Source organism: Melanerpes formicivorus, unplaced genomic scaffold (genome assembly GCF_026170545.1).
Source record: "Melanerpes formicivorus ecotype bairdi unplaced genomic scaffold, bMelFor1.0.p_v2 SCAF_3, whole genome shotgun sequence".
NCBI classification, from domain to species: Eukaryota; Metazoa; Chordata; class Aves; order Piciformes; family Picidae; genus Melanerpes; species Melanerpes formicivorus.
In genome coordinates this window covers 12,883,950-12,909,868 of record NW_027142355.1, presented here as the reverse complement: position 1 = coordinate 12,909,868, position 25,919 = coordinate 12,883,950, and the positions used below count along the sequence as shown (strand labels likewise).

At 44.0% G+C, this 25,919-nt stretch overlaps 1 protein-coding gene and 1 long non-coding RNA gene across 2 annotated transcripts in view; one reads left to right on the top strand and one right to left on the bottom strand.

Moving 5' to 3' along the window:
• Positions 1–200: 200 nt before the first annotated feature.
• Positions 201–4,071, top strand: LOC137455714 (uncharacterized). The gene is made up of 3 exons (XR_010990879.1): positions 201–252; positions 1,441–1,480; positions 3,794–4,071. It is a non-coding gene; the product is annotated as an uncharacterized lncRNA (long non-coding RNA).
• LAMB4 (laminin subunit beta 4) overlaps positions 3,473–25,919 on the bottom strand; it is a 49,544-nt gene continuing 27,097 nt past the window's right edge. The window contains exons 23-35 of the mRNA XM_068166753.1: positions 25,294–25,518; positions 22,768–22,988; positions 20,247–20,343; positions 19,518–19,893; positions 19,011–19,171; positions 15,786–15,991; positions 14,807–14,998; positions 13,365–13,509; positions 7,490–7,697; positions 6,734–6,872; positions 6,322–6,498; positions 5,183–5,336; positions 3,473–3,816 (exon numbers count right to left, since the gene is read on the bottom strand). Of these exons, the coding sequence (XP_068022854.1) occupies positions 3,677–3,816; positions 5,183–5,336; positions 6,322–6,498; positions 6,734–6,872; positions 7,490–7,697; positions 13,365–13,509; positions 14,807–14,998; positions 15,786–15,991; positions 19,011–19,171; positions 19,518–19,893; positions 20,247–20,343; positions 22,768–22,988; positions 25,294–25,518 (2,441 nt within the window). The 3' untranslated portion in view covers positions 3,473–3,676. The remainder of the gene's footprint in view (positions 3,817–5,182; positions 5,337–6,321; positions 6,499–6,733; positions 6,873–7,489; positions 7,698–13,364; positions 13,510–14,806; positions 14,999–15,785; positions 15,992–19,010; positions 19,172–19,517; positions 19,894–20,246; positions 20,344–22,767; positions 22,989–25,293; positions 25,519–25,919) is intronic.

The window sequence follows — 25,919 nt, the reverse complement described above, 5'->3', positions numbered from 1 at the left end:
TTTATTGGTAAATAAACGCCAAGCAGCAGGTACAAAGAATGAATGCATTTGAAGAGTCCAGTTCCATCTGGGCACAGGCTGGGACAGATGCCTGGGTTTATATACTTGAGTTTTGCTTGTGCACGTGTAACACATAAAGTTGTGTAAATTTTTACCAGGTACCCATGTGTCTTAAGAATGCTTTGCCCTTGCTATTTGCAGTGCTGAAGTAGAAACACCTGTGGTCTGTCTGTCCCAGCAAACCCTGCTGAGGTAGGTAAATATGTTCATTCTCATTTTACAGATGGATAAGCAGAAACAGAGAGATACCAAGTGACTTGCCCTAAAGGTTAAACACCAGGTCTGAAACATAACCCATAACTCCCAACTGAAGAACCTGTGGGGCTGTTTCATTAAAGATACTCAGGAAATTAAACCATTTAAAGCTGACTGTGCAGGTATTGCAGCTCTAAACCTCTTCTGAATTGTGGTCTCTTAAATTCACAAGGCTAATGCAGTTTCACAATCCTGCCATATAAATCATGCTTCAGTACACGTAAATTAAGCTTCAGCACAACAAACACTTTTGTCCCACTAACAGAAAATGTTTTACTCTGCTGTGGTTAGAAGCTCCTTCACAGCAGACAGGCAGTGGCATTGCTCTGTTTGTGACCAGATTCTTTTTCTGTCCCAAAATTTGTCAGTTTTTCTCTGTATTATTTAATTAATGTTTCATGGCCTTACAGGAGCCCTCTTCTCTGCTAAATCTAAGATGGGCTGAAGTTGCCCTCTGGAGTTTCTTGCTGCTGTGGCCAGGTTCCTTTGTGCCTTGCCACAGTTGGCATGATACTATTCTGCGTTCCAGCCAGGGGGTGACCCTGCTGCATGGCATCAGCCAGCAGGAGCAGTGGCCTGCAACTGTACTCACCTTTCAGAGGTAGTGGAGATTGCCAGCATTCATTGTGTGGGTAACTCGGTGCAGTGAACTTGTTTGTGTTCACCCCTCTCTGCAGTGCTCATGAGCAAGAGCTAGTTGCAATTATTTTAATATGGTGTCTATCCTTGTGGTTGATGAAGAAGCTTTACAGTCTTGGGGTGTCTGTGTTTGTGCTGGGTTGGAAGTCTTCTCAAAGAACCAAATTAATAATTGGACCTCAGTGGGACCCACTTAATCAGCCATTTTCTTGCAAGACTGAATGCCTAGCAAATAGAGCAAATAGGTCATTGTTGATGAAATATACTTTTGATTATATGTGGGTTTGGTTAAGTGGTGTCTGCATTTTGGTTAATGTTATTGAAGTTAAAATGCTTTACAGCAAGATACTGATTTATTTTTATTTTCCCAAGAAACAGTTTTCTGAAGTCACTTCAACCCATAGAAGGGAGGGCTGGGGTAAATAAAAATAGTTTAGTTGTTTTTTTAATCCAGATACAGCATTTTCTCACAAATTAACTTTGCAGAAGTTTTTGCACCACTCCTGAGGGGGAATGCTGCACAGTGGTAAGCCTCAAAAACTGTAGCTGCTCGTCCCATCAGCTCTGCTTGCTTTGTGTGTCTGAGCATGCTTGGAGGAAGGCAGGGGAGAATAGACTCCATGCTGACTTTGTTCTTCCTGTTTCTGTTTTTCTTCCAGCGATTTCTGTTTTTCCCCATGGTTGCATGTCCCTTCCAGGCCTGTTTAACTGCAGCTCTGTTTACAGACTTCTCATTCTTGTGGCTTGTTGAAAGCCATATGGCAAATCTCACAGCCAACAGCGGATTTTAGAAGGAAGTTCCCTTTCAAATTTCTGCTTGTGAATGCAGATTTTTAAAGCCATGAATGGGATAATTTTGATTTACATACAATTGGGAATTACCATTGAAGTGCTTCAGTTTGTCCATTTCAGGTGTAGTGCAGCAGGACTGCATTGGAACTTGCAGGAAATCCCTGATTACTTGGAGACCCACGTGAGGAGCAGCTCATGTTCCCACTAAAAGAGTGATGCTTGATTTCATTATGGCAAAGTCAGTCGTTTGTTTACAGCCTTATAAAGAAGCCTCACACCTTACAGGTGATTTTTATTTAATTTTTTTTTAGTGCTAAAATTTGGAAAAGCTAACCTACAGATTAGGTGGGCACCTGCGTTTAGGTGCCTTTGCTGGATTATATTGAAGTTGTAATTTGATTCCATTGTTTTCACAATGGAAGCTATTCTGTGGGTAATGCATGTTGCACACTGCCCTGGAGCACAGCTGATTTGAGTTAGAGGACTATCTCTGAAATCTCCTCAGTGCCAGCAGTTCCCAACCAAGCCCCCCACAGCGTATGAAATGCTACTTTAGCTCTCCTAAACACGGAATGCTAATGGTGCAGGGTTTATCTCTCCTGGATCAAAACAATGCTTGTTTTTAGATAAGGATTGTTTTATGGATGCTGCTGGCATGAGGGCAAGTAAATGGTAAGAGCCCTGTAATCCTGCAAAGCATTCGTCGTTTTACAGATGTGGTCTGGGCTGCATCTGAGCTCTGAAGCAGCACTGGGCTTCTCAGCCTAGCAGAATGAAGTCCATGATGAATGCTTACTGTGGGACAGACCAGCTGGGAATGACTCGACTGGTTGTAACTGAGGAAGAGCCATTGTTAGTCTGTTCAGTGTCCTGCATGAGCATATATACTGAAGGTGGGATTTTGAAACTAAGGCATAACTCTCTTCAGTCTTTTTAAAACCCTTGCCATTATGTAGCATGTGCTGAGTCCCAATCTCCTTTACATTGCTTAAAAACCAAACCAAACAAACAAAAAAACCCCAAACAAAAAAAAGGAATTACAAACTAAAATTTAGGACAATTCCTGTGTTTATGGCCACAGAAACTGCTAAGTGAACCCTGTCTTCTGTAAAATGCTGCATGTGGGAGAAGAGCTGGAGAAGCTGTTGTGCAACATTTGTGGCCCATTAGACTCACTGCATAAACCGAAGAGCTGGAGTTACTCTCTAGCTGATTGCCTTAATGAAAAGCAGGAGGGGAGTTGACAAATTATTTTCAAGTCGTTTTCGGCATTAAGCATCTGTGCACTGCCATCCAGTGGGCACTGGAGAACTGGCTCCCTGTCGCCCACCTATAACGGCTCAGTGCTACACAGATCTACTGCCCATTTTCAGGGAACCTATTGGAACACCCACGTGTTCAGGGGTTCATGGTGCTCCCCCCACTCTGTCTCAGTGAAGAGATGATGGACTGAGGAGTGATTGTAGCCTGGGGACACTACTGCTTGATGGCTACAGAAGCCCATAGCCCTGTGCAGCCTTGTGTGTAGTGTCATAGCACAGCCACAAGTTATTGAAGGATTCAGCAGAAGGCACAGGATGTTGGGAGTGTGTCTTTGAGGCAGTTACCTGCAGCTGTCTGAGCAATCTTCCTTTTGCATTTCCAACCTCCTACAGCATGGAGCCCTAGGCTGTGGATAGCAGTGTATTGTAACGCTCTCCCAAAGACCACAGGCTGATCACTTAATCAGATGATTTATTAAAAGGTATTTTCTGTCTCCAAATAAACTCGACTGGACAAAGAAACAAGACAAAAATTGCATTACTCACCGTGCCAAAATACAATAGGCACCTCCAGATGTATTTACAGAGGAGAGGTTTCTGTGCCTGGAAGCTCAGGGGGTGATAAGCACAGAGACCTGTGGCCTTTTATCTGATAGTCTGTTCAGACCCTAACTTTTGCACGTTGCATACTTGCTTTCCTGCTCCATAATTTCATTTTTAATGGCTATTACTTGTTCTTCTAGTTGTCTCAGTTGCTCTGCCTTGTTTTGTTTGGTTTGATTCAGGTCCTGAAGCTTCTTCTCCAAATCTGGAAGAGACATGGAATGATGCTCATATTTGTTGTGTAAATGAAATCCAGGGATTAACAGTGTTTCTTTTCCAAGCAGTTTTAGAGGCAATAAGCCCATTTCACAGGGGGAATGTAATCTATGCAACTGAAGGGAAAAGTTTGGCATCGTGATAGAAAAAGAAATGGGGCAGCCTTAAAGAAATTAATTTATCAGCATGTGCTTTTGTCCAGCAGCTTGGATGGGGCAGGACACACAGACCTTTAAACAGCTGATTTAAATGGAGATAGTCAGGGAATGCTTAGACAAAAGCTTAGACAACTTGGGTGTAATGGGTTTAGGTCTCCCTCATTTACAGACATGTTTTCTGCTGGTCCCTGTGAAGAAGTTACAGCAATGTAAACATACAGGTAATGAGTCAAACCCACATTATTCACTGCCTGTTTCCAACACACTTATCAAGCGGGCATTTGGAGTGACTGGGATGCTCTTAATGCTTCTCTTCAAGGTATATTACTTGAAATATTTTTTCTGATCCACTCCTAAAGAATTTGCTCCTGGGGTAAAAGTTCTGCTTCGGTTTTCCTGATATTAGACGGTATTTTTGGATGTAAAGCCTGGCAGTATCCTAGGCCCAAGGCTTCCTAGTGGGAATGCCCAGACCTTCACTACAAGCACAGTTAGGTTCCCTGTGTGTAATTACATAATATATGCTGTTCCATTTTGGTGATCCTCAAGGCCACTTCCAGGGCTGTGTGAGGACCAGTGCTGGTATGGCCTCAGCAGCCATGGCCTCTGCTGCCCACAACCCCCTCTGCTTCCTGTCCACCACCCTGCAGGTCTAGGGCACATGACCTTCAGTTTCCACAAGCCCTTATTTGTATCTGCTTTGTTTTGCCATTCCTCAGAGGTAAATTTCTGAAGGGGAGCCAAGTATGGACTGAAAACTGCTACCATGTAGCTCTATAACATAAGCCATCACTTGGGTAATGTAAGAAAAGACAGGATGCAGCGGAAAGATTTAAGATCCAAATGCCCAAAGCAAGTGCATAAATCGAGGCTTGCAGATAAATCTGTAGCCAAGTTTTATGCAGATTTTTCACTTGTCCTGTTTTTTTAAACTGTGAATCAAATCACTGTAACTTTGTGTGGACACTTCTTAAACTCTGCTTATAGCAACTAGTTAATGTCAGAAAAAGCACATAAGCCAAATCAATTCAATTACCTTTAAACTGTTTGAGTAGCTTCAAGCAGAGATTTTCACCAACTACATTGTTTTAAACCCAATTTCAGGTGAACCTATTCCTGCTAGTCTGTGGGCAAGGACTTCAGTCTAACTCGGCACTGTCAGAGTTTTCACCACTCACTATAGACATGAGAACATACCTGTTATTCTTCTCAGTTTTCTTCTGGTTTCTTTAACCAGTTTTTCTGCTTCTTCCTTCAGCTGTTTCACTTTTTCTAGTGTTACCTTTGGAGGTCCTTGGGCTTTTAGCTTTTCTTGAAGAATGGTGTACTTTCTTTTGATGTCAGCAAATTCCTGTAACAGAATGCCATTACATAATGCAAGAACATCTCATAATTAACCTGGCGTACCAAAAGAGATTTTTATGCTTTCTTTTGAATATCCTCTTTGAACTAAACTTTAAATTTTTCTCTTAAATCTTAAAAAAAAAAATCCATAATGTGTGTACATCAAACAATGCTTTGCAAAATCTGATAGAAATCAATTAAAACAAATTGCCAATGGAGCACTCTAAAAAGGCAGGGCAATAACGTAAGGAAAATTCGATTTCAGAGGTTTTAAAGCCCACACTGTTTTAATTTCTTTTAATAGGATTTTTGTGTAAATTTATTTTTGCCATTAGGATTATTCAAATGTAATGAATTACCTGGAGCAATGTTGGGGTTTTTACATTTTGGCTGGAGTAATGTTTACTGGCTAATCCATTCCCTGCTGATTGAAGTTGCTGTTTAGATTTTAATTAGGTTTCTTATAGCATGGAAGCTTGGCATTGCTCAAAGCTTGCACTGTGGGTGTCTGGTTCTCCTTGCAATTTTAACAAATTTCTAGCTGCATTCTCAAAAATTTAGGCTACTGAAAAGCACCCAGCCAAACAAAAACTCCAAGTAACTCCCTCAGCAATTTTCTTTGAAGGAGAATGGCCCAGGATGAATAGCCAGGCTGCTTCCATCACTCACATATTGTAATATTTGGTTTTGTAGTATGTTCTGTTGTGTTTACTGGTGCCTATGGTGACCATGAGTCTTATACACAGTGCAAGGAAAAATGTCACAGAGTAGCCAGAGAAATGTATGTGTTTTCTTTCATTCAACCAAACAGAAGTGTTATATGCCAGAAGCCTTAAAATAAAACCAGAAATTATTCTTAACCTGTATGACATAAGCAAAATGTTAACAGTTTTGAGAAGAGCAAGGTAACACAACTACACTTCTGAATGAAAAATGCTATCAAACATGTTGGGAATCTTTTTTTCCCTTCAACATATGACAAGAAGGCTTACATTATCAGTGTTCTGGGCTCGCTTCTGTGCTGCTTCTGCCCCTGCTCTTGCTTTTGTAGCTTGATTCTTACTCATCTGCACTTTTGCCCACAGTGTGGAAATTTCATCTTCCATCTCAGACTGTTTTGCTGACAAGTCATTTAGTTCATCATTTGTCTTGCTCACTTGATTCTCAGCCTAAAACAAAGCAGTTGAAGGCTGTGATTTCTTATGCAACATCCATCCAGCTTGCAGAGTGTGGTAATGAATGAGATGAATGTCAGCTCAAGAAGAGTCCCTTAAGCATTATGGAATAGGTGTCACATCTGTGCCACATTTTGGATGTACTTATTTAAGTTTACACTCAGGAAAATTGAGATAAGTGTCTTTTTCTAAAATGTATATAGTACATAAAATATTTACAGCAGGATACCTGTGAGATTTGTGTTTGGATGCCTCGTATTTCTTCATTGACCTTTACGAAGTTGCTTCTGGAGTGTCCTTGGGACTTCACAATATTTTTTAGTTTATTATTAATTTCATCCACAGGCAGAAGAGCTTTAGCTGCTTTACTAAAATGGAAAAACAGAAGTGTGTAGTATCGTAGTGTGGAGAGCAAAGCAAGAACATATTTCATGTGCACCCAGGCACACAGGCAGAAATGTTCCCTCAAGTCCAACAGCAGCTATTCAGATTGTGGTGTTTAATTTGGCAAAGCAAAACCTCAGTAAGAGACTATACGTGTGAGCAGGTGAGCTGCTGTATTTAAAGGTGAGGCTGGGTGCTGCAGGCTGCCTAATGATGACTCACAGGTGAACATATTTTCTCCCTCCACAATTCTCATTGATTTTTTTCTCACCCATACTTAGACCCCTCTGTGAACCACATGTAATGCTCCACTAAGTCCAAGGTGAAATTAAGTAGCTGCTTTGGCCTCTTTGACTCAGCAGGCAGGAGGAGCTAAGAGCTGGCAGGAGGTGCCTCCTTGGAGCATCAGCTCCTGCAGCCTGAGCAGTCATGGCTCATTCCTGCTGGAGAGGCCTTGTGAAAACAGCAAGCTGAAATCTGCTGTCGTCTGAACTTTCCCTCCAGTGCTATTAGGATACTGCCTGGGTTGTGGAGCAGTCCTACTGTGAACAGTGCTACCCCATCTGGAGCTGGCATGTCACTATGAGAACACCCTACTCACTCAGCTTCTTGTGCCTCTACCAGCAGTGTCCGAGCTTCCTCCTGTTTTCTGTTTCTCTTATCTGCATTTGGTTTGCACTTCTCACAGTGGTTCATATTGCTCCTGATTTTGTCAAGCATGCCCATGAGTTCTTGTAGAGTCAGGGGAAGATTTATTTGCAGAACATAACTCGCCACCCTGTCAATGTCTTCTGGAGGTGCACTCTCATCTGCAACAGAAATGGAGCCGAGAGTATCCTGAAACAGCTCTTTCTTCCAAGTGAAATGTAGATTGTTATTATGGTTACCTCTCCTTGGAGTTACGTGGGAGAATAAAGCTGACAGTCACAGCAAGGGCGTAAGAGCATTCTCTCTTAACATTTTGTAATTTAATATTATGATTCCAGGTACTGCTGTTAGTGTTGTCAGAACTAGCTAAAATGAGGATTAGAACCTACTTTGAACAGGGTTATTAAAATTCTGATGTAGAACTGAGCCCATGTGAGGTTTTAAATCAGTGCACAGCACAGCTAGATGTGTCAGAGCCCATTTCTGCCTTGGCCACCAGATCAAAGAGGTGCTGGAGGGACTGGGGTGTGAATGGAGCTTTCCAAGCTGGCTGGTAAGTGTAATCCCTTCCCTGGAGTTGCTGCAATACTGAGAAAGTGCTTCCTTCACTGGTTAATGAGAATGGCTAAGTTACTGAGGAAACTTGTGTCAGACTCAGATAGGATGGGAATTTATAGTGGAAAAAACTTACTTTGACAATTTCCCCTACAAATGAGCTCATTGTAAGAGACATAGGCACACAGAGTTAAGAGTAGTCAGTGCCTTATGAAGTCTCATCTTTTGTTTTCTGCTCACTTCTCTTTATAGACAAGTTCTTGGGTGATAAACCAGTTGAAACATATATAATGTTTGTGCTAACACTCCAAAGTAACTGTGCAAACAGTAATGCATTCCTGAGAGCTATTTTCTGTAGAAACATAGTAATCTAAAACCACTATTCATGCCAATGCAGAGTACAGCAGACTTAATGAGACTAAACACATCTCAGTTGTTACTGTTCTTAAATTGAAATTTACAAAATCAAAAATTCACCAAGAAGGAAAAAAGGCATCTTTTATAATTATTAGTGAGTGCTGTATGTCTGCTAAGAAACATAAGAGTCAGGGGTGGAATTTTCAATTGCTGAGAATCTGAAGGATTTCTATAGAGTTTTTCTTCCATTTCAATAAAATAACTTATAGGTCCCTGAAAAAAAAGGAAGTTCCCTGTCCCCTGCCTTTACTCCCATTTCATTGTAGAGTGATGAATTATAAGGGACTGCCAACTGCTGAGGGATGAAGTGGCCGAGCTGAAGGAGGAGGTAGCTAGGCTAAGGACCATAAGGGAAAGCGAAAGGGAGTTAGACTTGCGGGAGAAGGCTCTGCAGATCTCCCCTGCTGAGGGAAGGGTTTCTGGAGGCAGAGAGGGATGGATACGGGTCCCTGCCAGGGGTGGCAAGAGAAATCCACCCCGACCCTCTCCTCCTCCTCCTCTGCCCTTGCATAATAAGTATGAGGCCCTGCAGGCTGAGGGCAGTAAGGATGAGAGGGCTGAGGCTGAAGAGCAGCCATCCAGAGGGGAGCCTAAGGCCAAGCGGACCCCACCAGCTGTAACGGCCAGCTCTGGGGGGAAGCCTAAGCCCAAGCGGTCCCCACCGGCTATAACGACTAGCTCCACAAAGAAAGGGAGAAGGGTTATAGTTGTTGGGGACTCTCTCCTGGGGGGTACTGAGGGACCCATATGTCGTCCCGACCCATCCCACAGGGAGGTCTGCTCCCTACCAGGGGCAGGGGTTAGGGACATTGCGAAGAGATTCCCTGAATTAATCCAGCCCACTGACTATTACCCTCTGATGGTAATACAGGCTGGGAGTGATGAGATTGACAGGAAGGGCACTAGGACAATTAAGAAGGAATTCAGGGCCCTTGGACAATTGATTGATGGGGCAGGAGCTCAAGTGGTGTTCTGCTCAATTCCTTCAGTGTCAGGGGTGTACACTGAGAGGAATGGGAGAACCCACACCATCAACAATTGGCTCAGGGGATGGTGCCAGCGGCAGAACTTTGGGTTCTATGACCACGGGGCAACTTTCAGTGCACCTGACCTGCTGGGTCCTGATGGGGTGCATCTATCTAGAAGGGGTAAAAGAGTCCTGGCACTGGAGTTGGCAGGGCTCATTAGGAGGGCTTTAAACTAGGTCTGAAGGGGGTGGGTGAGGCAATCAGTCCCTCTGCAGAGGTAAGAGTAGGGCGCAAGGTAGGGTCAGTTGAGAAGTCAGGAACCCAGCTGCGATGCATGTACACCAATGCACGCAGCCTGGGCAACAAGCAAGAGGAGTTGGAGGTCCTAATCCATCAGGGCGACTATGATGTAGTCGCCATCTCAGAAACTTGGTGGAACAGCACCCACGATTGGAGTGCTACAATGGGGGGTTACAGGCTCTTTAGGAGGGACAGGCGAGGGAGAAGAGGAGGAGGGGTGGCTCTGTATATTAGAGAGTCAATCTCTGCCACACAACTTGTGGTGGAAGATGAGGTAGTTGAGAGCCTGTGGGTCAAAATCAGAGGACAACCTAACAAGTCTGACATCCTGATTGGAATCTGTTACAGACCACCCAACCAGGATGAGGCGGCTGATGAGTTGTTCTACAAGCAACTGGAGGCTGTCTCAAGATCATCTGATCTTGTCCTTGTTGGTGACTTCAACCTCCCAGATATCTGCTGGGAACTTAATTCAGCAGGGGGAAGGCAGTCCAGAAGATTCCTGGAGCGAATGGAGGACTGCTTCCTGACACAGCTGTTAAGCGAGCCTACCAGGGGACAGGCTCTGCTTGACCTGCTGTTCTGCAATAGGGAAGGGCTGGTGGGAGATGTGATCGTGGGAGGCTGCCTAGGGTGCAGTGACCACGAGATAGTGAAGTTTTCAATATGCAGGGAGATTGGGAGGAGCACCAACAGAACCTCCACCTTGGACTTCCGAAGGGCGAACTTCAGCCTATTTAAAAAACTTGTCTGCAAAGTCCCCTGGGTACCAGCCCTCATGAACCAAGGGGTTCAGGAGGGTTGGACCTACTTCAAACAGGAGCTCTTGAAGGCACAGGAATTGGCGGTTCCCATGTGCCGGAAGGCAAGCCGGCGGGGAAGGCGACCAGCCTGGATGAGCAAGCAGCTCCTGGAGGATTTAAGGGGGAAGAGGAGGCTGTATCACCTTTGGAAGGAGGGGAAGGCTTCTCGAGGTATGTTCAAGGAAGCTGTTAGATTATGTAGGAATAAAATTAGGGAGGCTAAGGCCCAGCTGGAACTGAAGCTGGCCACCTCAGTCAAAGATAATAAAAAGCATTTTTATAAATATATTAACAATAAGAAGAAGGGCAGGAAGAACCTGCACTCCCTAGTGGACCTGGAGGGGAACACAGTTACTGAGGATGAGGATAAAGCTGAGGTCCTGAACACCTTCTTTACCTCAATGTTTAACAGCAAGGCAGGAGTTCAGGACGAGTGGTCTCCGGAGCTGGGCGTTGGGGTCGGGGAGCAGAGTAATACCCTGGAAATCCATGAGGAGTTAGTTCGGGACCTGCTGAGCCACTTGGATATCCACAAGTCCATGGGACCGGATGGGATCCATCCTAGGGTGCTGAGAGAGCTGGCAGATGTGCTAGCTAGGCCACTCTCCATCATTTTCCTCCAGTCCTGGCTCACTGGTGAGGTCCCAGATGACTGGAAACTGGCCAACGTGGTCCCCATCCACAAGAAGGGTCGGATGGAGGAACCTGGAAACTACAGGCCAGTCAGCCTGACCTCAGTGCCAGGGAAAGTGATGGAGCAGATTATCCTGGCAGCAATAACTGCGCACCTGAAGGATGGCCAAGGGCTCAGGTCCAGCCAACATGGATTCAGGAAGGGCAGATCCTGCCTCTCCAACCTGATCTCTTTCTATGATCAGGTGACCCGCCTGGTGGATGTGGGGAGGCCTGTGGATGTGGTCTACCTAGACTTCAGCAAGGCCTTTGACACCGTCCCCCACAGCAAACTGCTGACTAAGCTGTCAGCCTGTGGATTGGACCACTACACTCTGTGCTGGGTTAGGAACTGGCTGGAGGGCCGGGCCCAGAGAGTGGTCGTGAACGGTGCCGCATCCAGCTGGAGGCCAGTCACCAGTGGTGTCCCCCAGGGATCAGTGCTGGGCCCTGTCCTCTTCAACATATTTGTTGATGATCTGGATGAAGGGGTAGAGTCAGTCATCAGCAAGTTTGCAGATGACACAAAGTTAGGGGCAGATGTTAGTCAATTAGAGGGTAGAAAGGCTCTGCAGAGGGACCTCGACCGACTGGACAGATGGGCAGAGTCCAATGGGATGGCTTTCAACAAGTCCAAGTGCCGAGTGCTGCACTTTGGCTATGGCAATCCCATGCAGAGCTATAGGCTGGGGTCGGAGTGGCTGGAGAGCTCCCAGACAGAGAGGGACCTGGGTGTGCTGATCGACAGCCACCTGAATATGAGCCAGCAGTGTGCTCAGGTGGCCAGGAGGGCCAATAGCATTCTGGCCTGCATTAGGAATAGTGTGGCCAGCAGGAGCAGGGAGGTCATAGTGCCCCTGTACTCTGCTCTGGTTAGGCCGCACCTTGAGTACTGTGTCCAGTTCTGGGCTCCTCAGTTTAAGAAGGACATTGAGACACTTGAGCGTGTCCAGAGAAGGGCAACAAGGCTGGTGAGAGGCCTTGAACACAAGCCCTATGAGGAGAGGCTGAGGGAGCTGGGGTTGTTTAGCCTGGAGAAGAGGAGGCTCAGGGGTGACCTTATTGCCCTCTACAACTACCTGAAGGGTGGTTGTAGCCAGGAGGGAGTTGGCCTCTTCTCCCAGGCAACCAGCACCAGAACAAGGGGACACAGTCTCAAGCTGCGCCAGGGGAGGTTCAGACTCGAGGTGAGGAGGAAGTTCTTCACCGAGCGAGTCATTCGGCATTGGAACGGGTTGCCCAGGGAGGTGGTTGAGTCATCGACCCTGGAGGCGTTCAAGGGGAGATTGGACGTGGCACTTGGTGCCATGGTCTAGTCATGGGGTCTGCGGTGTCAGGTTGGACTCGATGATCCTCGAGGTCCTTTCCAACCTGGGTGATACTGTGATACTGTTTAGAAACTTAACGATATCAGCTATATTCAAGAGATTAAAAATAATCCTAACACATTTGAACTCTGATGTGCATCTGGTAAAAAAAGTTAGAATCACAGAATGGTAGGGGCAGGAGGGACGTCTGGAGAAGATCCAGTCCAACCCTCCTGCCAAAGCAAGGTCCATCTGTTATAGCATTTTCATGAGAGAGGAAAAAAATTTAGGGTATATATGGTTGTTTTGTAATTTTTTGTGAGAGCTGTGAAGTTCTATCAGAATCCTTTGATTCCTCGAGTTTCAACTTTACAGAGATGGAGTGGTATGTACTCCAATTCCCACGCTCCCTACAGAAAGCTTCTATTTACAGGCCTGGAAGAAGTGGGTGGAATAACAATTTGAGGATGCATTGAACATGCCTGGGTCATTATGTATGGTATAAAATAATCATAGTAGTCCTTCACTCAGATAAACTAGGAACTTGCATGTTGCAAATTAAGCACATTAATAAAAGATGACAATCAGAGTGTAACCAATCTATTGAAAAATCAATCAAAAGCCCTGTCACCTGAGAGAAAGAAGGACTAGAAAGAAAAAAGAGAGATTGAAGAAGATTGCACAGAGCAGGAGGCTGACAAGAAATTTTATGTCTGTACTGCTAGATCATTTTCTGGCCATCCATTATGATATATTATAATGGAATACATGCTAAAAATTAGTCAAAAAGAACTTTGCATATTTACCTAACAAGAAGTCTCTCACTTTTTGGACGAACTTCTTAGTGGTCTCTCTGTCAAGTTCAATGTGATTCTTAGCATTCTCCAGTTGCCCATTAAATTGTGAACCTTTCAACTTGCTGTCTTCTGCCATTTTTCTAATGCTTTCCAACTGGAAATATTAAAAACAGCAGTGCTACTTTCTGGAGCTTATCTATCATTGCTTGACAAGTTGAGCTCTGACACAAAAATAAATTTTACCTGCACCTCAGCTGGAATCACTAAATGTGGCTTTGAAAAGTAGGAGGAGACCACGTTGGGGAACTCCAAAAGTTGCTACATCATAGCCTTCATCTGGCTTCAGAAAAAGCTTAAATCAAGCATTTTTTTTAAACTCTGTGCAATGACTACTAAACCACAGCCCCTCCTGTCTTTAAAAGAAGGTGCCAAATGTTGGTTTTGCTTGCAGTACAATCAGATTCAGTACAGGGGCTATAAGGAAATGCTCAGGTACTACCTTTCTGCAGTCTATGGAGAGAAGATATTCACTGTTTCCTCATGCAACAAGAAAAATGGTGATGTTTCTACTTGCAAAACATCTCTAAATGCTTTGCTCATATTAGCACAGAGCTGCCTGAGGCTTGTGAGCACTAGAGGCAGCCTGGTGATCACAACCTCGTTTTGCTGCTGCCCCTCTGTGTCCTGGGTCCCCAGCACGTGCTTGCTGTGATGCAGAGTGTCTCCTGCATTTTAAAAACAGGAAATGGATGCCCAGGCACCCTTCAGGGACAGGACAAAGCTACAGCAGAATGACATTTCTGTTGGAAAATGTGTTTTGCCTGTAACTCTAATACACATCATCTCTGACTTGTTAATAAGAGCAAACTGTCTTTACTGCTGTATCGGAATTTGAGCGTTTTGTTTCCTTGGCACAGGTTGCATTTGCCACGCTTTGCTTGTGTTACTTTTCATTGCTACTTGGCAGTACAGCTGACTACTTGATGCCCTTCTAAACACCACTGAGGGCAGAAAAGCCTTATCTTGAAATTACTTGAAAAAACTATTCAATAGCAAACGTAAGAATAATATGGAGTTGTATAAACAGAGCTTAATGCTATGCACAACAGTAATCCCACTGCAATAAGTGTGGGCTGTACTCAGACTGTGGACAAATGGTTTGAATCTTTCCCACTAATAGTATAGACAATACTAGCTTGATGTCACCAACTTCCACAGGCACAGGGCATCATGACCTGTGAGATTTTAGCAGTTGTGAGGAAGAGGAACACATAGCTAGTCTCTGGATGGCATCTAATACTGCTGGTACTTAACCATGATAGATGTATGATGTTGGGAAATGGTTCAGAACTCTCTGTCCAAGGGGCAGGTGAGTTTTTGTAGATTTATGACCTCTCAAATCTCATCCTCCATCCATTTCACTGAATAAGTGTAGGTTTGATATACAGCACCTGATTCTCGGGTTCTTGTAACTGAGTAGTCAAGTTATTTAGCAATGCAGCAGTCTCCTCAGCATTCCTGAAGGCATCAGTGGAGAGAGGAAGAACTCCACTGCAGTTTGGGCTCCCGCACTGCCTGTCCCAGCACAAAGCTCCCCCACAGATCAACGTGAGACAGGGCTGGTCCCCTGTCACCCCACAGATCTGTAATAAGGAAGATACTTATGTCAGGATTCCTCTGTCTCCTGAGTTAGACATCATATGAACATTTAACATTGGATGGGATTTTCCCAAAGATGGGTGTCGTTGCCAGTTACAGGTACCCTTCCCCTGACCTGAAGATGGCAGCCCTTGGCTCAGAGCATCCTTGCAGGAGCCATTTGTGTGGCTCCATGTGTTGCACTAAGATCCTTACTTCACACTTCTATGGAAAAAGCACTGAAATCAGCCAATGGCTTGTTTTAAAAGATCCAGATGAACTCTCACACAACATGGAACCATGTCTAGCCCTCCATTCTCAACAGATGTTGAGACTAAAGGCCTAGATGGAGGATCTCTTTCATATCTGTCAGGGCTGGTTGAATGTGCTATCAGGTGTTCATTGCCACCCCACAGAAGGACAGAAGTCCTTTCCTCTCCCATGGATGGTGCGAAAGATATGTGAGCACTCACCATCCACTCCAGGGCAAAGTTGCTCTACTCAGTTTAAGTTACTGATGTAGAAGGTTGGGGGTTAATCTTTCTGAACTTACACTCTCTTGAGACTAGAGAGTGCTTAAACAGTTCCTTGTGCTAGGTCTGCCCTGGGAGCAATGGCTTCCAGAAGGGTGGTAGTGACCACAGCTGAGAAATGCAGCTGTTTCTGATGTGAAAGCATGTCTGTGCCAGGGAACTGACATTTTCTAGATTAAAAAACATGCATATGCAAAACTGAGTATCTGCATGGGGGAAAAAAATTGTTTGGCTCCCATTCAAAATCTACAGCACTTACCTTTTCCTTCAAATTTTGGATGTTGGACCTCCTGATCATTTTGAGCTGTTCCAGCACATTGCTTGCTTTCAAGGCCTGACGGCCCAACATAGTGAGCACATAGGTCCTGGTGTACTCTGAGTATCTTACAACAGAGGTTGTCTCACTGGCCTTCTGTTCTGCCAGCAATGATACTTCAGAGTGTTTCCTAATGTTGCTGATGGCCTCTGTAGAAACACAAATAGGGTTTAGCACCATCTATATTTTTGTTGCATTTAATTCATGTATTTACTTGAATTCTGAACAAATTATGAAAGACAGGTGATTCAGTTTGTTGTCACTGGTGTTGGATTTGGGACACCAGGGGAGGGAGACAGGAGTTATCATTTCCTCAGTAAACTTTTAAATCCTTTACTCAGCCAGTTTCCAGAAAGGAATAGTTAGTGATACTCATAAAACCTGCTGTAACAGATGCAAATACAATGGATCATGTGTACTTTATCTGGGTCCAAGGTGTTTGAGAAGCCAGTAAAAGACACAAAAGTAGGAAGAAGATCCCATTAGTGCTACAAACTGCTGCTGATCTGCATTCATCAGCAGCTCATGCACAATTGCCATTTTTGGTTTGATAAAGCTCTTGGCATTTATGCTGTTTTGAAGTTTAAGCAGGAGAACTGTTTCTGCCATTTGTAAAACCAATGAAATTATCAGCTTTCTGATTGTGAATCAGGAAAGCATTTGTCCTGTCTGTTTGGCATAGCACCCAAAAGTTAAACGGTCTGCTGAACTGAGGCCAAAATTTAGATTACAATTGGGAATTTATGAGTTTTCTTTGGCTCTAGAAAATCTAATTTCAGGTTTGATGCCTTAACAAGAAAAAAACATTTCCATGGTAAGCTTGTAGGTCAGGCAAAAAAATACTTTCAGTGAGAGTCTTTCTTGTTTGCTTAGTCTAAACTTCCCCTTTAGCAGACTGTCAATGATTAGAGAATATTTCAGTTTTTTGCAGATAAATAGTCTAAGAAAAGGACTCAGGCCTTTTGCAAAACACATAATTTAAAGCTCCTGCTGTTGAGGTTTCCCAGATTCCCCAAATACCCAAGCAGAAGTATATGCAATGAGCCAGAACTGATGTGTCAGCAGTGTAAAAGCATTAGAGGTCATTGATTAACATCCCTCTTTGTACTGGTAACTGACTCAGTTACTAGTTGAAGTCAATGACAAGGCACTTGCATGCTTTGAAATAGTCCTTGGCCTTGCTTTGATTGAAGCTGAACAATATTTAGTTATGGTGTGGAACCAGGGTTATTTAATCTTGTAACTCTTGGAAAAAATGCACAGTTTAAACTTAGCTCCTAATACAAAATACTGGCAAGAAGCTACTGTAAATCCATATACAACAATAGTTATATATTTGCAATAGTTTCATCACAGGAATATTTTACAGTGATTCAGCTCTCCATTAAGTGGCCAAAATGCATTTTTCATGCTTGGTTTGTGATGGAGCTATTGAGAGTCCAAGTTCCTTTATGTTAAACACAGTGTCTTAGCACAGGCTTGATTTACAGCCTAGGAAGCTGTAGTTGCTGCATTACCACAGCACAGTGGCTGCAAGGCCAGGGGCCAAGGCTGGAAAGCTGTAATTTAATGAGATCTCAAACTGCAAACATTCTTTTAAAGAAACTTGTGTCTTGTTTTATTTTTTTTCCCCCAGTGATTTTAATTCATTGTTGGATATTGATGCTTCCAGGTCAGCTGTCTGAATGTATGCCTGTAAGGAAGTCTCATGAGTCTTGATCCTCTGCAAAGAGAGGTAGGTAGGAGCCTGTTCCCCATGTGTAGCTAAAGCACAACTGGAAATATGTCCCAGACTGTGTATGTAGCCATATCCTTCTCTACCTCAGCAAAAGAAGAGGAAAAAGCAGATGAAGCCATACATAGGATGTGCTGCTGTTCCTGAAATGAGGTGGTATGAGGGACCCAGGCTTTCTTTGGGATATCAGAGAAGCTGGTTATCTTGACGGAAAAGTTCTTTCTGTGCTGTTAGATGCTTGCTGGCAGAACCAATGAGTACTTGTGGCCCTTACCAGAAATTCAGCTTTAATTCAAGGTCTTCCTTTCCCCACACCCCCATGTGCTTTTTATAGGGATGTTTATTCATCTCCTGAGGCCAAAAAACAAAGTGGGTTTGGAATGTGACCAGAGAGCACTATGGATACTTCAGCTGCACATCCACTGACCTCCGTGGGATTTACTGTTTCTTTGCTTTCCTGCCTTTCTGAGAGTTTTCACAAGGCTCAGTTTGGGAAGCCTAGGAGAGTTGTGCTGATTGCTCACACAGGGACCTGAGTGGAAGAGTTGGCTCCAGGGGCACTGCCAAGTACAACATGGCAGGGGAGCCCTAAATCTTTATTAATCCCTCTTCCTTCTTCTTTTTTTTTTTTTTTTAATCTTTTCTAGTCCAATCTTCTCACCATAACAAAACGCAGAGGAACTATAAATGGGAATGCATTGCCTGTAGCTTTTTATCTTCTCGCGGTCACAGCTTGGCAGTCATCTCTTTAGATAGTATACTGCTGGCAGTCTGCTGCCACTGTGGATGATCTAGTGTCTGTTCAGGATCCCCAAGTGATATGTCTGTATCTTTCTCCAGACACCGCTCTGTGTGACTTTGTCATTACTGCTGTAGCCACTGATGGAGACTATACTTACCTCAAGCACAGACTGCAATTCCTTCAATGATTCCAAGGAACTCAGTTCTGACTTCACATTTTTTGATGACAGAGAGCTAGTTCCTTACCACATAAAGTCATGTATTTTCCCATGGGAGCACTAAGAAGTTGCACTGTGACTCTCTGCTTTAATTAAACAAACCATTGCTGTACAACATTCTTTAAATATTGGTAATATTGCTGTTCTACTGTATGATGTGTGAATCTATATTGTGAGTCTGGGCGGATTTTAAATCCTGATATAAACATCAGGATTCATGAGAATTCTGACTGATGTGACGCTGGCACATTTATCTGAAATCTAGGATGCTAGAAATCATGGCATTTTAAGATAAAAGGAAATTTGAAAAGTCAGTATAAAATGTTGGTTGTGCATATTTACATTTTCATGCTATCAAAGGAAGCTGAAGTCTGAGGACCTTTGATCTGTTGTAAAGTTCAATGGTGAGAAAAACATTCTGAAAACATTAATGGAAAAGGTTCAGCTATGTCAGTTAGGTGCTGGCTGCCTTACCTTTGAGGTTCAAGTCATAAAAACTTTGATGCAGATGTATTTTCTGTTGTAGAAGTTCATAGACCAGGTTAGCTTCTTCCCCAATGTCTCCTATGTTCTTGTTAAAGTCAGGAAACTCATAGAGTGTACTGTGAAGGGCATCCATTTGTGCAGCTTCTTGTCTGAAAGGGAGATGGCAGTTAAGCAGAAGTCAGAGTAGACTGCTCTTAAACTAGAACTGAGATAATATTTTAGAGGACAAGTGATAAATTTGCAAATGAGCAAAAATATTTACTTGTAATGGCTTATTTAGAAAACCTGTAGGATAAATGGGAAAACTCCAGCATTTAACTATATATATGTGAGGAACAGATAATATATGTAAGGATTATTCACATATCTATTGATAACAGTGATTTAGCAGTCCAGCTGATCAGAAGCAGGACTTGATGTGTAGAGATGGCTGGTAGGGCTTGGGGGAAAACTACTTTCTTAGGGCTTTTTTATCAAGTGCAGCCAAGCCCTTACTGAATGTAGCCCTGAAAGTCCTTGATGCCTGAGAGGGCCTCCAGTGAAAGAACAGGATGCCTCAAAATTCTTTCCGTTTCAGAAATGGCATCTTCAAAGGCTTTGAAGCGCAAGTCACAGCTAGGTGTTTGTCCTCCTTTATCTTCAAGATTTGCAGCAAACCTCATTAACCCTTGCACAGTATGAGTAAGGGACATAATTTCAGTGTCCCACTGTTCAAAACAAAGATGGCACTGTTGGCAAGAGGGAAAGTCTTTATCAAAACCACGGCTGCACTGATTGCAGAATCGGCCAGTGACACCGGCACGGCAGCTACATGCGCCGGTGGCTTTGTCACACTTGGGCTGGCTGGTTCCCTCTGGGTTACACTCGCACACTGCAAGAAAGGGACAACAGGTTACATCCAGTTGTTCTTTTTCCATGGGATTAATGCATGCAAAAGGTACAATCATCGCTTCAAGACAATAAAAACAAACTGGTGTTTGAGTTGGAGAAAAGTGGACTGCCTGGCTAAAGGCTCTTCTTCATCTTTAACATACATGGTCCCATTATAACCATAGAAGGAACAAGACAGATAAATAATATAAACACATTTGTTGGTGTCATACACACACATATATGGAAGCCTGCTTCTCTACAGGTATGTCCTGTCTGCCCCATGAATATAAAAGGTAAATGTTTCTTTTAAGGCAGTTTCTAATCCCATTGTCCCCACTCGGTAATACTTACAAATGCATTGTGTCCGGGGATTGCCAAAGTAATTTTCCTCACATTCATCACAACTTCTTCCACTGTAACCTAGCTTACATGGACACTGGCCTGTAAGCTGTAAAGACAGGATTAAATAACTTCCTGCAGAGTCACCAAGGGCAAATCCTGCCTGACCAACCTAGTAGTTTTCTACAATAGTGTAACTACGTCAGTGAACAAAGGAAGACCAACAGATCTCATTTGTCTGGGCTTTCGTAAAGCCTTTGACACAACAGTGCACAACATCCTTCACTCTAAACTGGAGAGATATGGATTTGAGGGGTGGACTGTTCAGTGGATATGGAATTGGTTGGATGATCACATACAAAGGGTAGTGGTAACAGCTCGATATCCAGGTAGAGACAGGTGACAAGTGGTGCCCCTCAAGGGTTTGTGCTGGGACCAGTGCTGTTCAATATCTTCATCAATGATACAGACAATGAGATTGAGTGCACCCTCAGCAAGTTTGTAGATGACACCAAGCTGATTGGTGTGGTTGATATAACTGAAGGATGCAATGCCATCCAGAGAGATCTGGACAGGCTGGAGAAGTGGTCTAAGGAGAATCTCATGAGGTTCAATAAAGCAAACTGAAATATCCTGCATCTAGGTTGGAGTAATCCTTGGTATCAATACAGGCTGGGGGATGATGAAATAGGGAGCAGCCCTGCAGAAAAGGACTGGTGGTACTGGTGGTTGAGAAGCTGGACATGAGCCAACAATGAACACTTGTGGCTCAGAAGGCAAATCACATGCTGGGCTGCATCAAGAGAAGTTTGGCCTGCAGATCAAGAGAGGTGATTCTGCCACTATTCCACTCTGGGTTTCTTTATGTTCCTGTGACTTATGTCATATAGTGTATGGAAACTGCTGTGACACTGCTTGCACACAATCTTTGAACACTATGGTTTATACAGTACTGGCCCACCTTTCCCATCTTCCTCCTGAAGGCTGTGAAAACAAAATGGGCTTTGAGAGGTGGCTTTACTTTACTAGTATGAAAAATATTTTATGCTCCATCTAAAGATGCTCTCTGAAAACTCATCCTCTGACTATGATGTGAGAGTGGATTATATTCCTTTGCAAAAGATATTAATTTCTTATTTTTGCTGGAGAAAAATACTCATCTTAACAATTCAGCTTTTAACTACATGATATATTATCTGTAACTGAAAAACTTGAGGGTACATTATGCCCTAGAAAAATTATTTTTTAATTTGGCTATTAAATTAAACTGCAAGGAGTTACAGCTCTGATAACTGGTACAGTTCAGAAAAGCAGTAATAGGTTTAGTTAAAAGCTACATTTGCTAGGAAAAATAATAAACCCACTAAATAAATTGGAAGAGAAAGCATTTGTGAAAAAATATCAGTGAGAGCTTGGGATAAGCTCCTGGTGCTCTGAAGTCAATAGCAAAATTGCTTTTCAGTCCATGGGACTGCCATTTCAGCTCTATTCTGAAATGCGGTTTTATTTTTTCTACATTTAGCCCTAAAAAGTGCACAGTAATTAAAGATGAGGAAAGGTAATATAGCAGTCTGATAGAGGAGCAAAGGCCAATGGCATCCTGGCATGCATCAAGAGTAGTGTGGCCAGCAGGAGCAGGGAAGTCATTGTGCCCCTGTACTCTGCACTGGTTAGGCCACACCTTGAGTACCATGTCCAGTTCTGGGCCCCTCAGCTTAAGAAGGACATTGAGACTCTTGAACATGTCCAGAGAAGGGCAACAAGGCTGGTGAGAGGCCTTGAGCACAAGCCCTATGAGGAGAGGCTGAGGGAGCTGGGATTGTTTAGCCTGGAGAAGAGAAGGCTCAGGGGAGACCTTATTGCTGTCTACAACTACCTGAAGGGAGGCTGTAGCCAGGAGGGCATTGGTCTCTTCTCCCAGGCACTCAGCACCAGAACAAGAGGACACAGTCTCAAGCTGCACCAGGAGAAAGTTCTTCACTGAGAGAGTTGTTCGCCATTGGAATGGGCTGCCCAAGGAGGTGGTGGAGTCACCATCCCTGGAGGTGTTCAAGAGGGTATTGGATGTGGCACTTGGTGCCATGGGTTAGTCACGAGGTCTGTGGTGACAGGTTGGACTTGATGATCTTTGAGGTTTCTTCCAACCTTGGTGATTCTGTGATTCTGTAATGGCAACAGCTGCTACTTTATGAGAATAAACACTTAAAAAAATACTCCTAAGACTCTGGGGCTCATGCCTGGACTTCTCTCATCCCTATATGTATACTTTCCTATGTGACATTTCTTCCAAAGTATTTCTTAGAATCACTTGACAAAAAAAACACACAGGCAAAGACAATTGCTTACAAGCAAGCCTCATTGTCAGAACAACACATCTGATTAATGACTCAAAGTGATTGCACCAACTGCAAACTTCCAAAGATTTCTTGTTTTCAGGGAGCACAACAGAAAACTATCCTCATAAGAGGGTCCCCACAATGCCATGCCAAAACACCACCACCTTGCTCCCCAGAAAACATAGTAATTTTCTTGCCTGGTTGCACTGGTTGCTAAGGGAGTTTTTTTCATCACAGTCACAGATTTGACATCCTTTTCCACTAGCTAGGTCCCAGTAGCCAGAGGCACATTGGTCACAGGTCATGCCCACCACATTGGGCAGGCAAGGGCAAGCTCCTGTGGCTGGGTCACACAGACAGGCTGCTTCTCCCCCTGGACACATTGCTGCGTGAACACCTGCTGGATTGCACATGCACCCTGGAAAAAGAAGGAAAATTACTACAGTAGATGATAACATAGACAGGTGATGGACAATCAGAGCTGTACATAGAGCTCATGCTGTAGGTTTACTTCGGTAATCTTGAACGCATTTTTATCTCATACAGTTTACCTATCTTTCTGTAATAGCTTAGAAATATTGCTTTGAGCAAATTTACTGGGAATGCTCAGTACTTTTAATGCCAGCACAAAAATGAAGGTGTATTAGAGTAAAGTGTAAAGAGGGTAAAGAGAAGCTGATGTACAGTGGGCAGTGGTAATCGCCAATAAGCCAAATAAGATAAGAAATCTTCCTTGTGAAGAGTCAAAAGCTCTTGCTCAACCACTTCTAACACATCTTCCAAGAATGAACAAAGAATGGGCTTGAAACTGTATTATAGAGATTCCCAGAAAAAGAATGTCTTGAAAGTACCTACAATTGTCTGGCCTGTAGAAATCAATCCCATTTGTGAAAATAGTCTTTGGGAAACACTGAAAAGAAACTCATGACTTATTTTTGATTACACTCATGCCTTTCTGTTAGAAGTGCTGAGTGCCCTCATGGAGTCTATTAAACTGCCTGAAAAATATGATTCTGACCACTTAATGAAAACAACTGGTAAGACAGAGACCTCAGCAAGGGATCATCTGGTTAACTGAGTATTGCTCAGTTGGCATCAGCCAGCACCATGGATAAAAATATTTTATTCCTTTACTTTTATTCCTTCCTGAATGGGCTGAATGCACATTTATTTTCCTAAGAGAGAGTACTGATTTAATTTCACAAATGAGTGGACAGTCAGCATGGCTTTGCCAAGGGCAAATCCTGCCTGACCAACCTGGTGGCCTTCTATGAGCAGGTGACAAAATTAATAGATGAGAGGTGAGCAACTGATGTCGTTTACCTGGACCTAAGCAAAGCCTTTGACACTGTCCCACACCACATCCTGGTCTCCAAACTGGTGACACATGGGTTTGATGGGTGGACCACTAGATGGATAAGGAACTGGCTTGATGGCCGCACCCAAAGAGTGGCTGTCAATGGCTCCATGTCCCAGTGGAGGCCAGGGACAAGTGGAGTCCCTCAGGGATCAGTCCTGGGACCTGTCTTATTCAACATCTTTGTGGGGGACATGGACAGTGGCATTGAGTGCACCCTCAGCAAGTTTGCTGATGACACCAAGCTGTGTGGTGCAGCAGACACGCTGGAGGGAAGGGAGGCCATCCAGAGGGACCTTGACAGGCTGGAGAGGTGGGCACAGGCCAACCTCATGAAGTTCAATAAGAGCAAGTGCAGGGTCCTGCATCTGGGTCGAGGCAATCCCAGGCACAAATACAGGCTGGGCAGTGACTGGCTGGAAAGTAGCCCTGAGGAGAGAGACTTGGGGGTGCTGGTGGACAAAAAGCTCAACATGAGCTCTCAGTGTGCACTTGCAGCCCGCAAAGCCAATCAGATCCTGGGCTGCATCAGGAGAAGTGTGGCTAGCAGGTCGAGGGAGGTGATCCTCCCCCTCTACTCAGCCCTGGTGAGACCCCACCTGGAGTACTGTGTCCAGTTCTGGAGCCCCTATTACAAGAGGGATGTGGAGGTGCTGGAACGTGTCCAGAGAAGGGCCACGAGGATGATCAGAGGGCTGGAGCACCTCTCCTATGAGGACAGACTGAAGGAGTTGGGGCTGTACAGTCTGCAGAAGAGAAGGCTCCGAGGAGACCTAATTGTGGCCTTCCAGTATCTGAAGGGGGCCTACAGGAAGGCTGGGGAAGGACTTCTCAGGATCTCAGGTAGTGATAGGACTAGGGGGAATGGAATGAAGCTGGAGGTGGGGAGATTCAGGCTGGATGTGAGGAGGAGGTTCTTCACCATGAGAGTGGTGAAACCCTGGAATGGGTTGTCCAGGGAGGTGGTCGAGGCCCCGTCCCTGGGGGTGTTTAAGAGCAGGCTGGATGAGGCTCTGTCCAGCCTGATCTAGTGTGGGGTGTCCCTGCCCATGGCAGGGGGGTTGGAACTAGATGATCCTTGTGGTCCCTTCCAACCCTGAATGAAACTATGAAACTATGAAACTATGAGTATTTTCTAGGAGTGATATGTAGTATGAGATTCAGTGAGATTTGGATGACAAAGTATGTTATATTAACAATTATTTGTATCAGTGGATCAAAATATATTTAGTCTTCTCATATTTTGCTCCATTCATCTGCTTTAGTTTTACTGTCCCTCCAGTAACCTCTCCCAGTAGCCTAATTTCTTTAAATTTTTTATTTTTCTTTTTAGTAATAGGCAGTTGCAGTGCTGTTGCTTACTTACTTTGACAGTTTTGAAGGAGGGCTGAGCCAAAGTACCCTGGTTTGCAGAACTGGCAATTTGCTCCATGGGTGTTGTGTATGCACTTGGTGCATTCCCCGGTGACCCTGTTACAGGACTCTGGGTCTGTCACATCAATGTTGTTATTGCAGGGACATGGAGCACATTCAAGCTTGGGGCTACTTGGATTTTTGTAGAACCCACTAGGACATTCATCACACTGATTTCCTGTCAGAGATGAAGGTAAAAATATTTGCTGGCTGATGGGAATTCAAGTGAAATATGTAACTTCCAGTAATATTGTTAAAAGATTCAGACTGCCTGTTCAAAGCACACTTCCAATGGAAAATATTCACCTGTTTGAGACTGTTGCACTTTAATCCTATGATCAGTTTAAAGTACACCTCCCACACTAAAGTCTAATGCAAATGCACTCTGTTCATCCCAAACTCTTTTCACCAAGGAAGTCCTTTTATTAGGAGTAAACAGGTACCCCTCACAAAACACCTCCAAACATCTTTTTCCAGCAAAGTCCTTTCAATGGCAGTAGTGAGGGCTGGCCCTATTTGCAGGATTTTCCTGGGAGCCTTCACAGTGACAGCAGCATGAGAAGGTGGGAGTGCCATTTC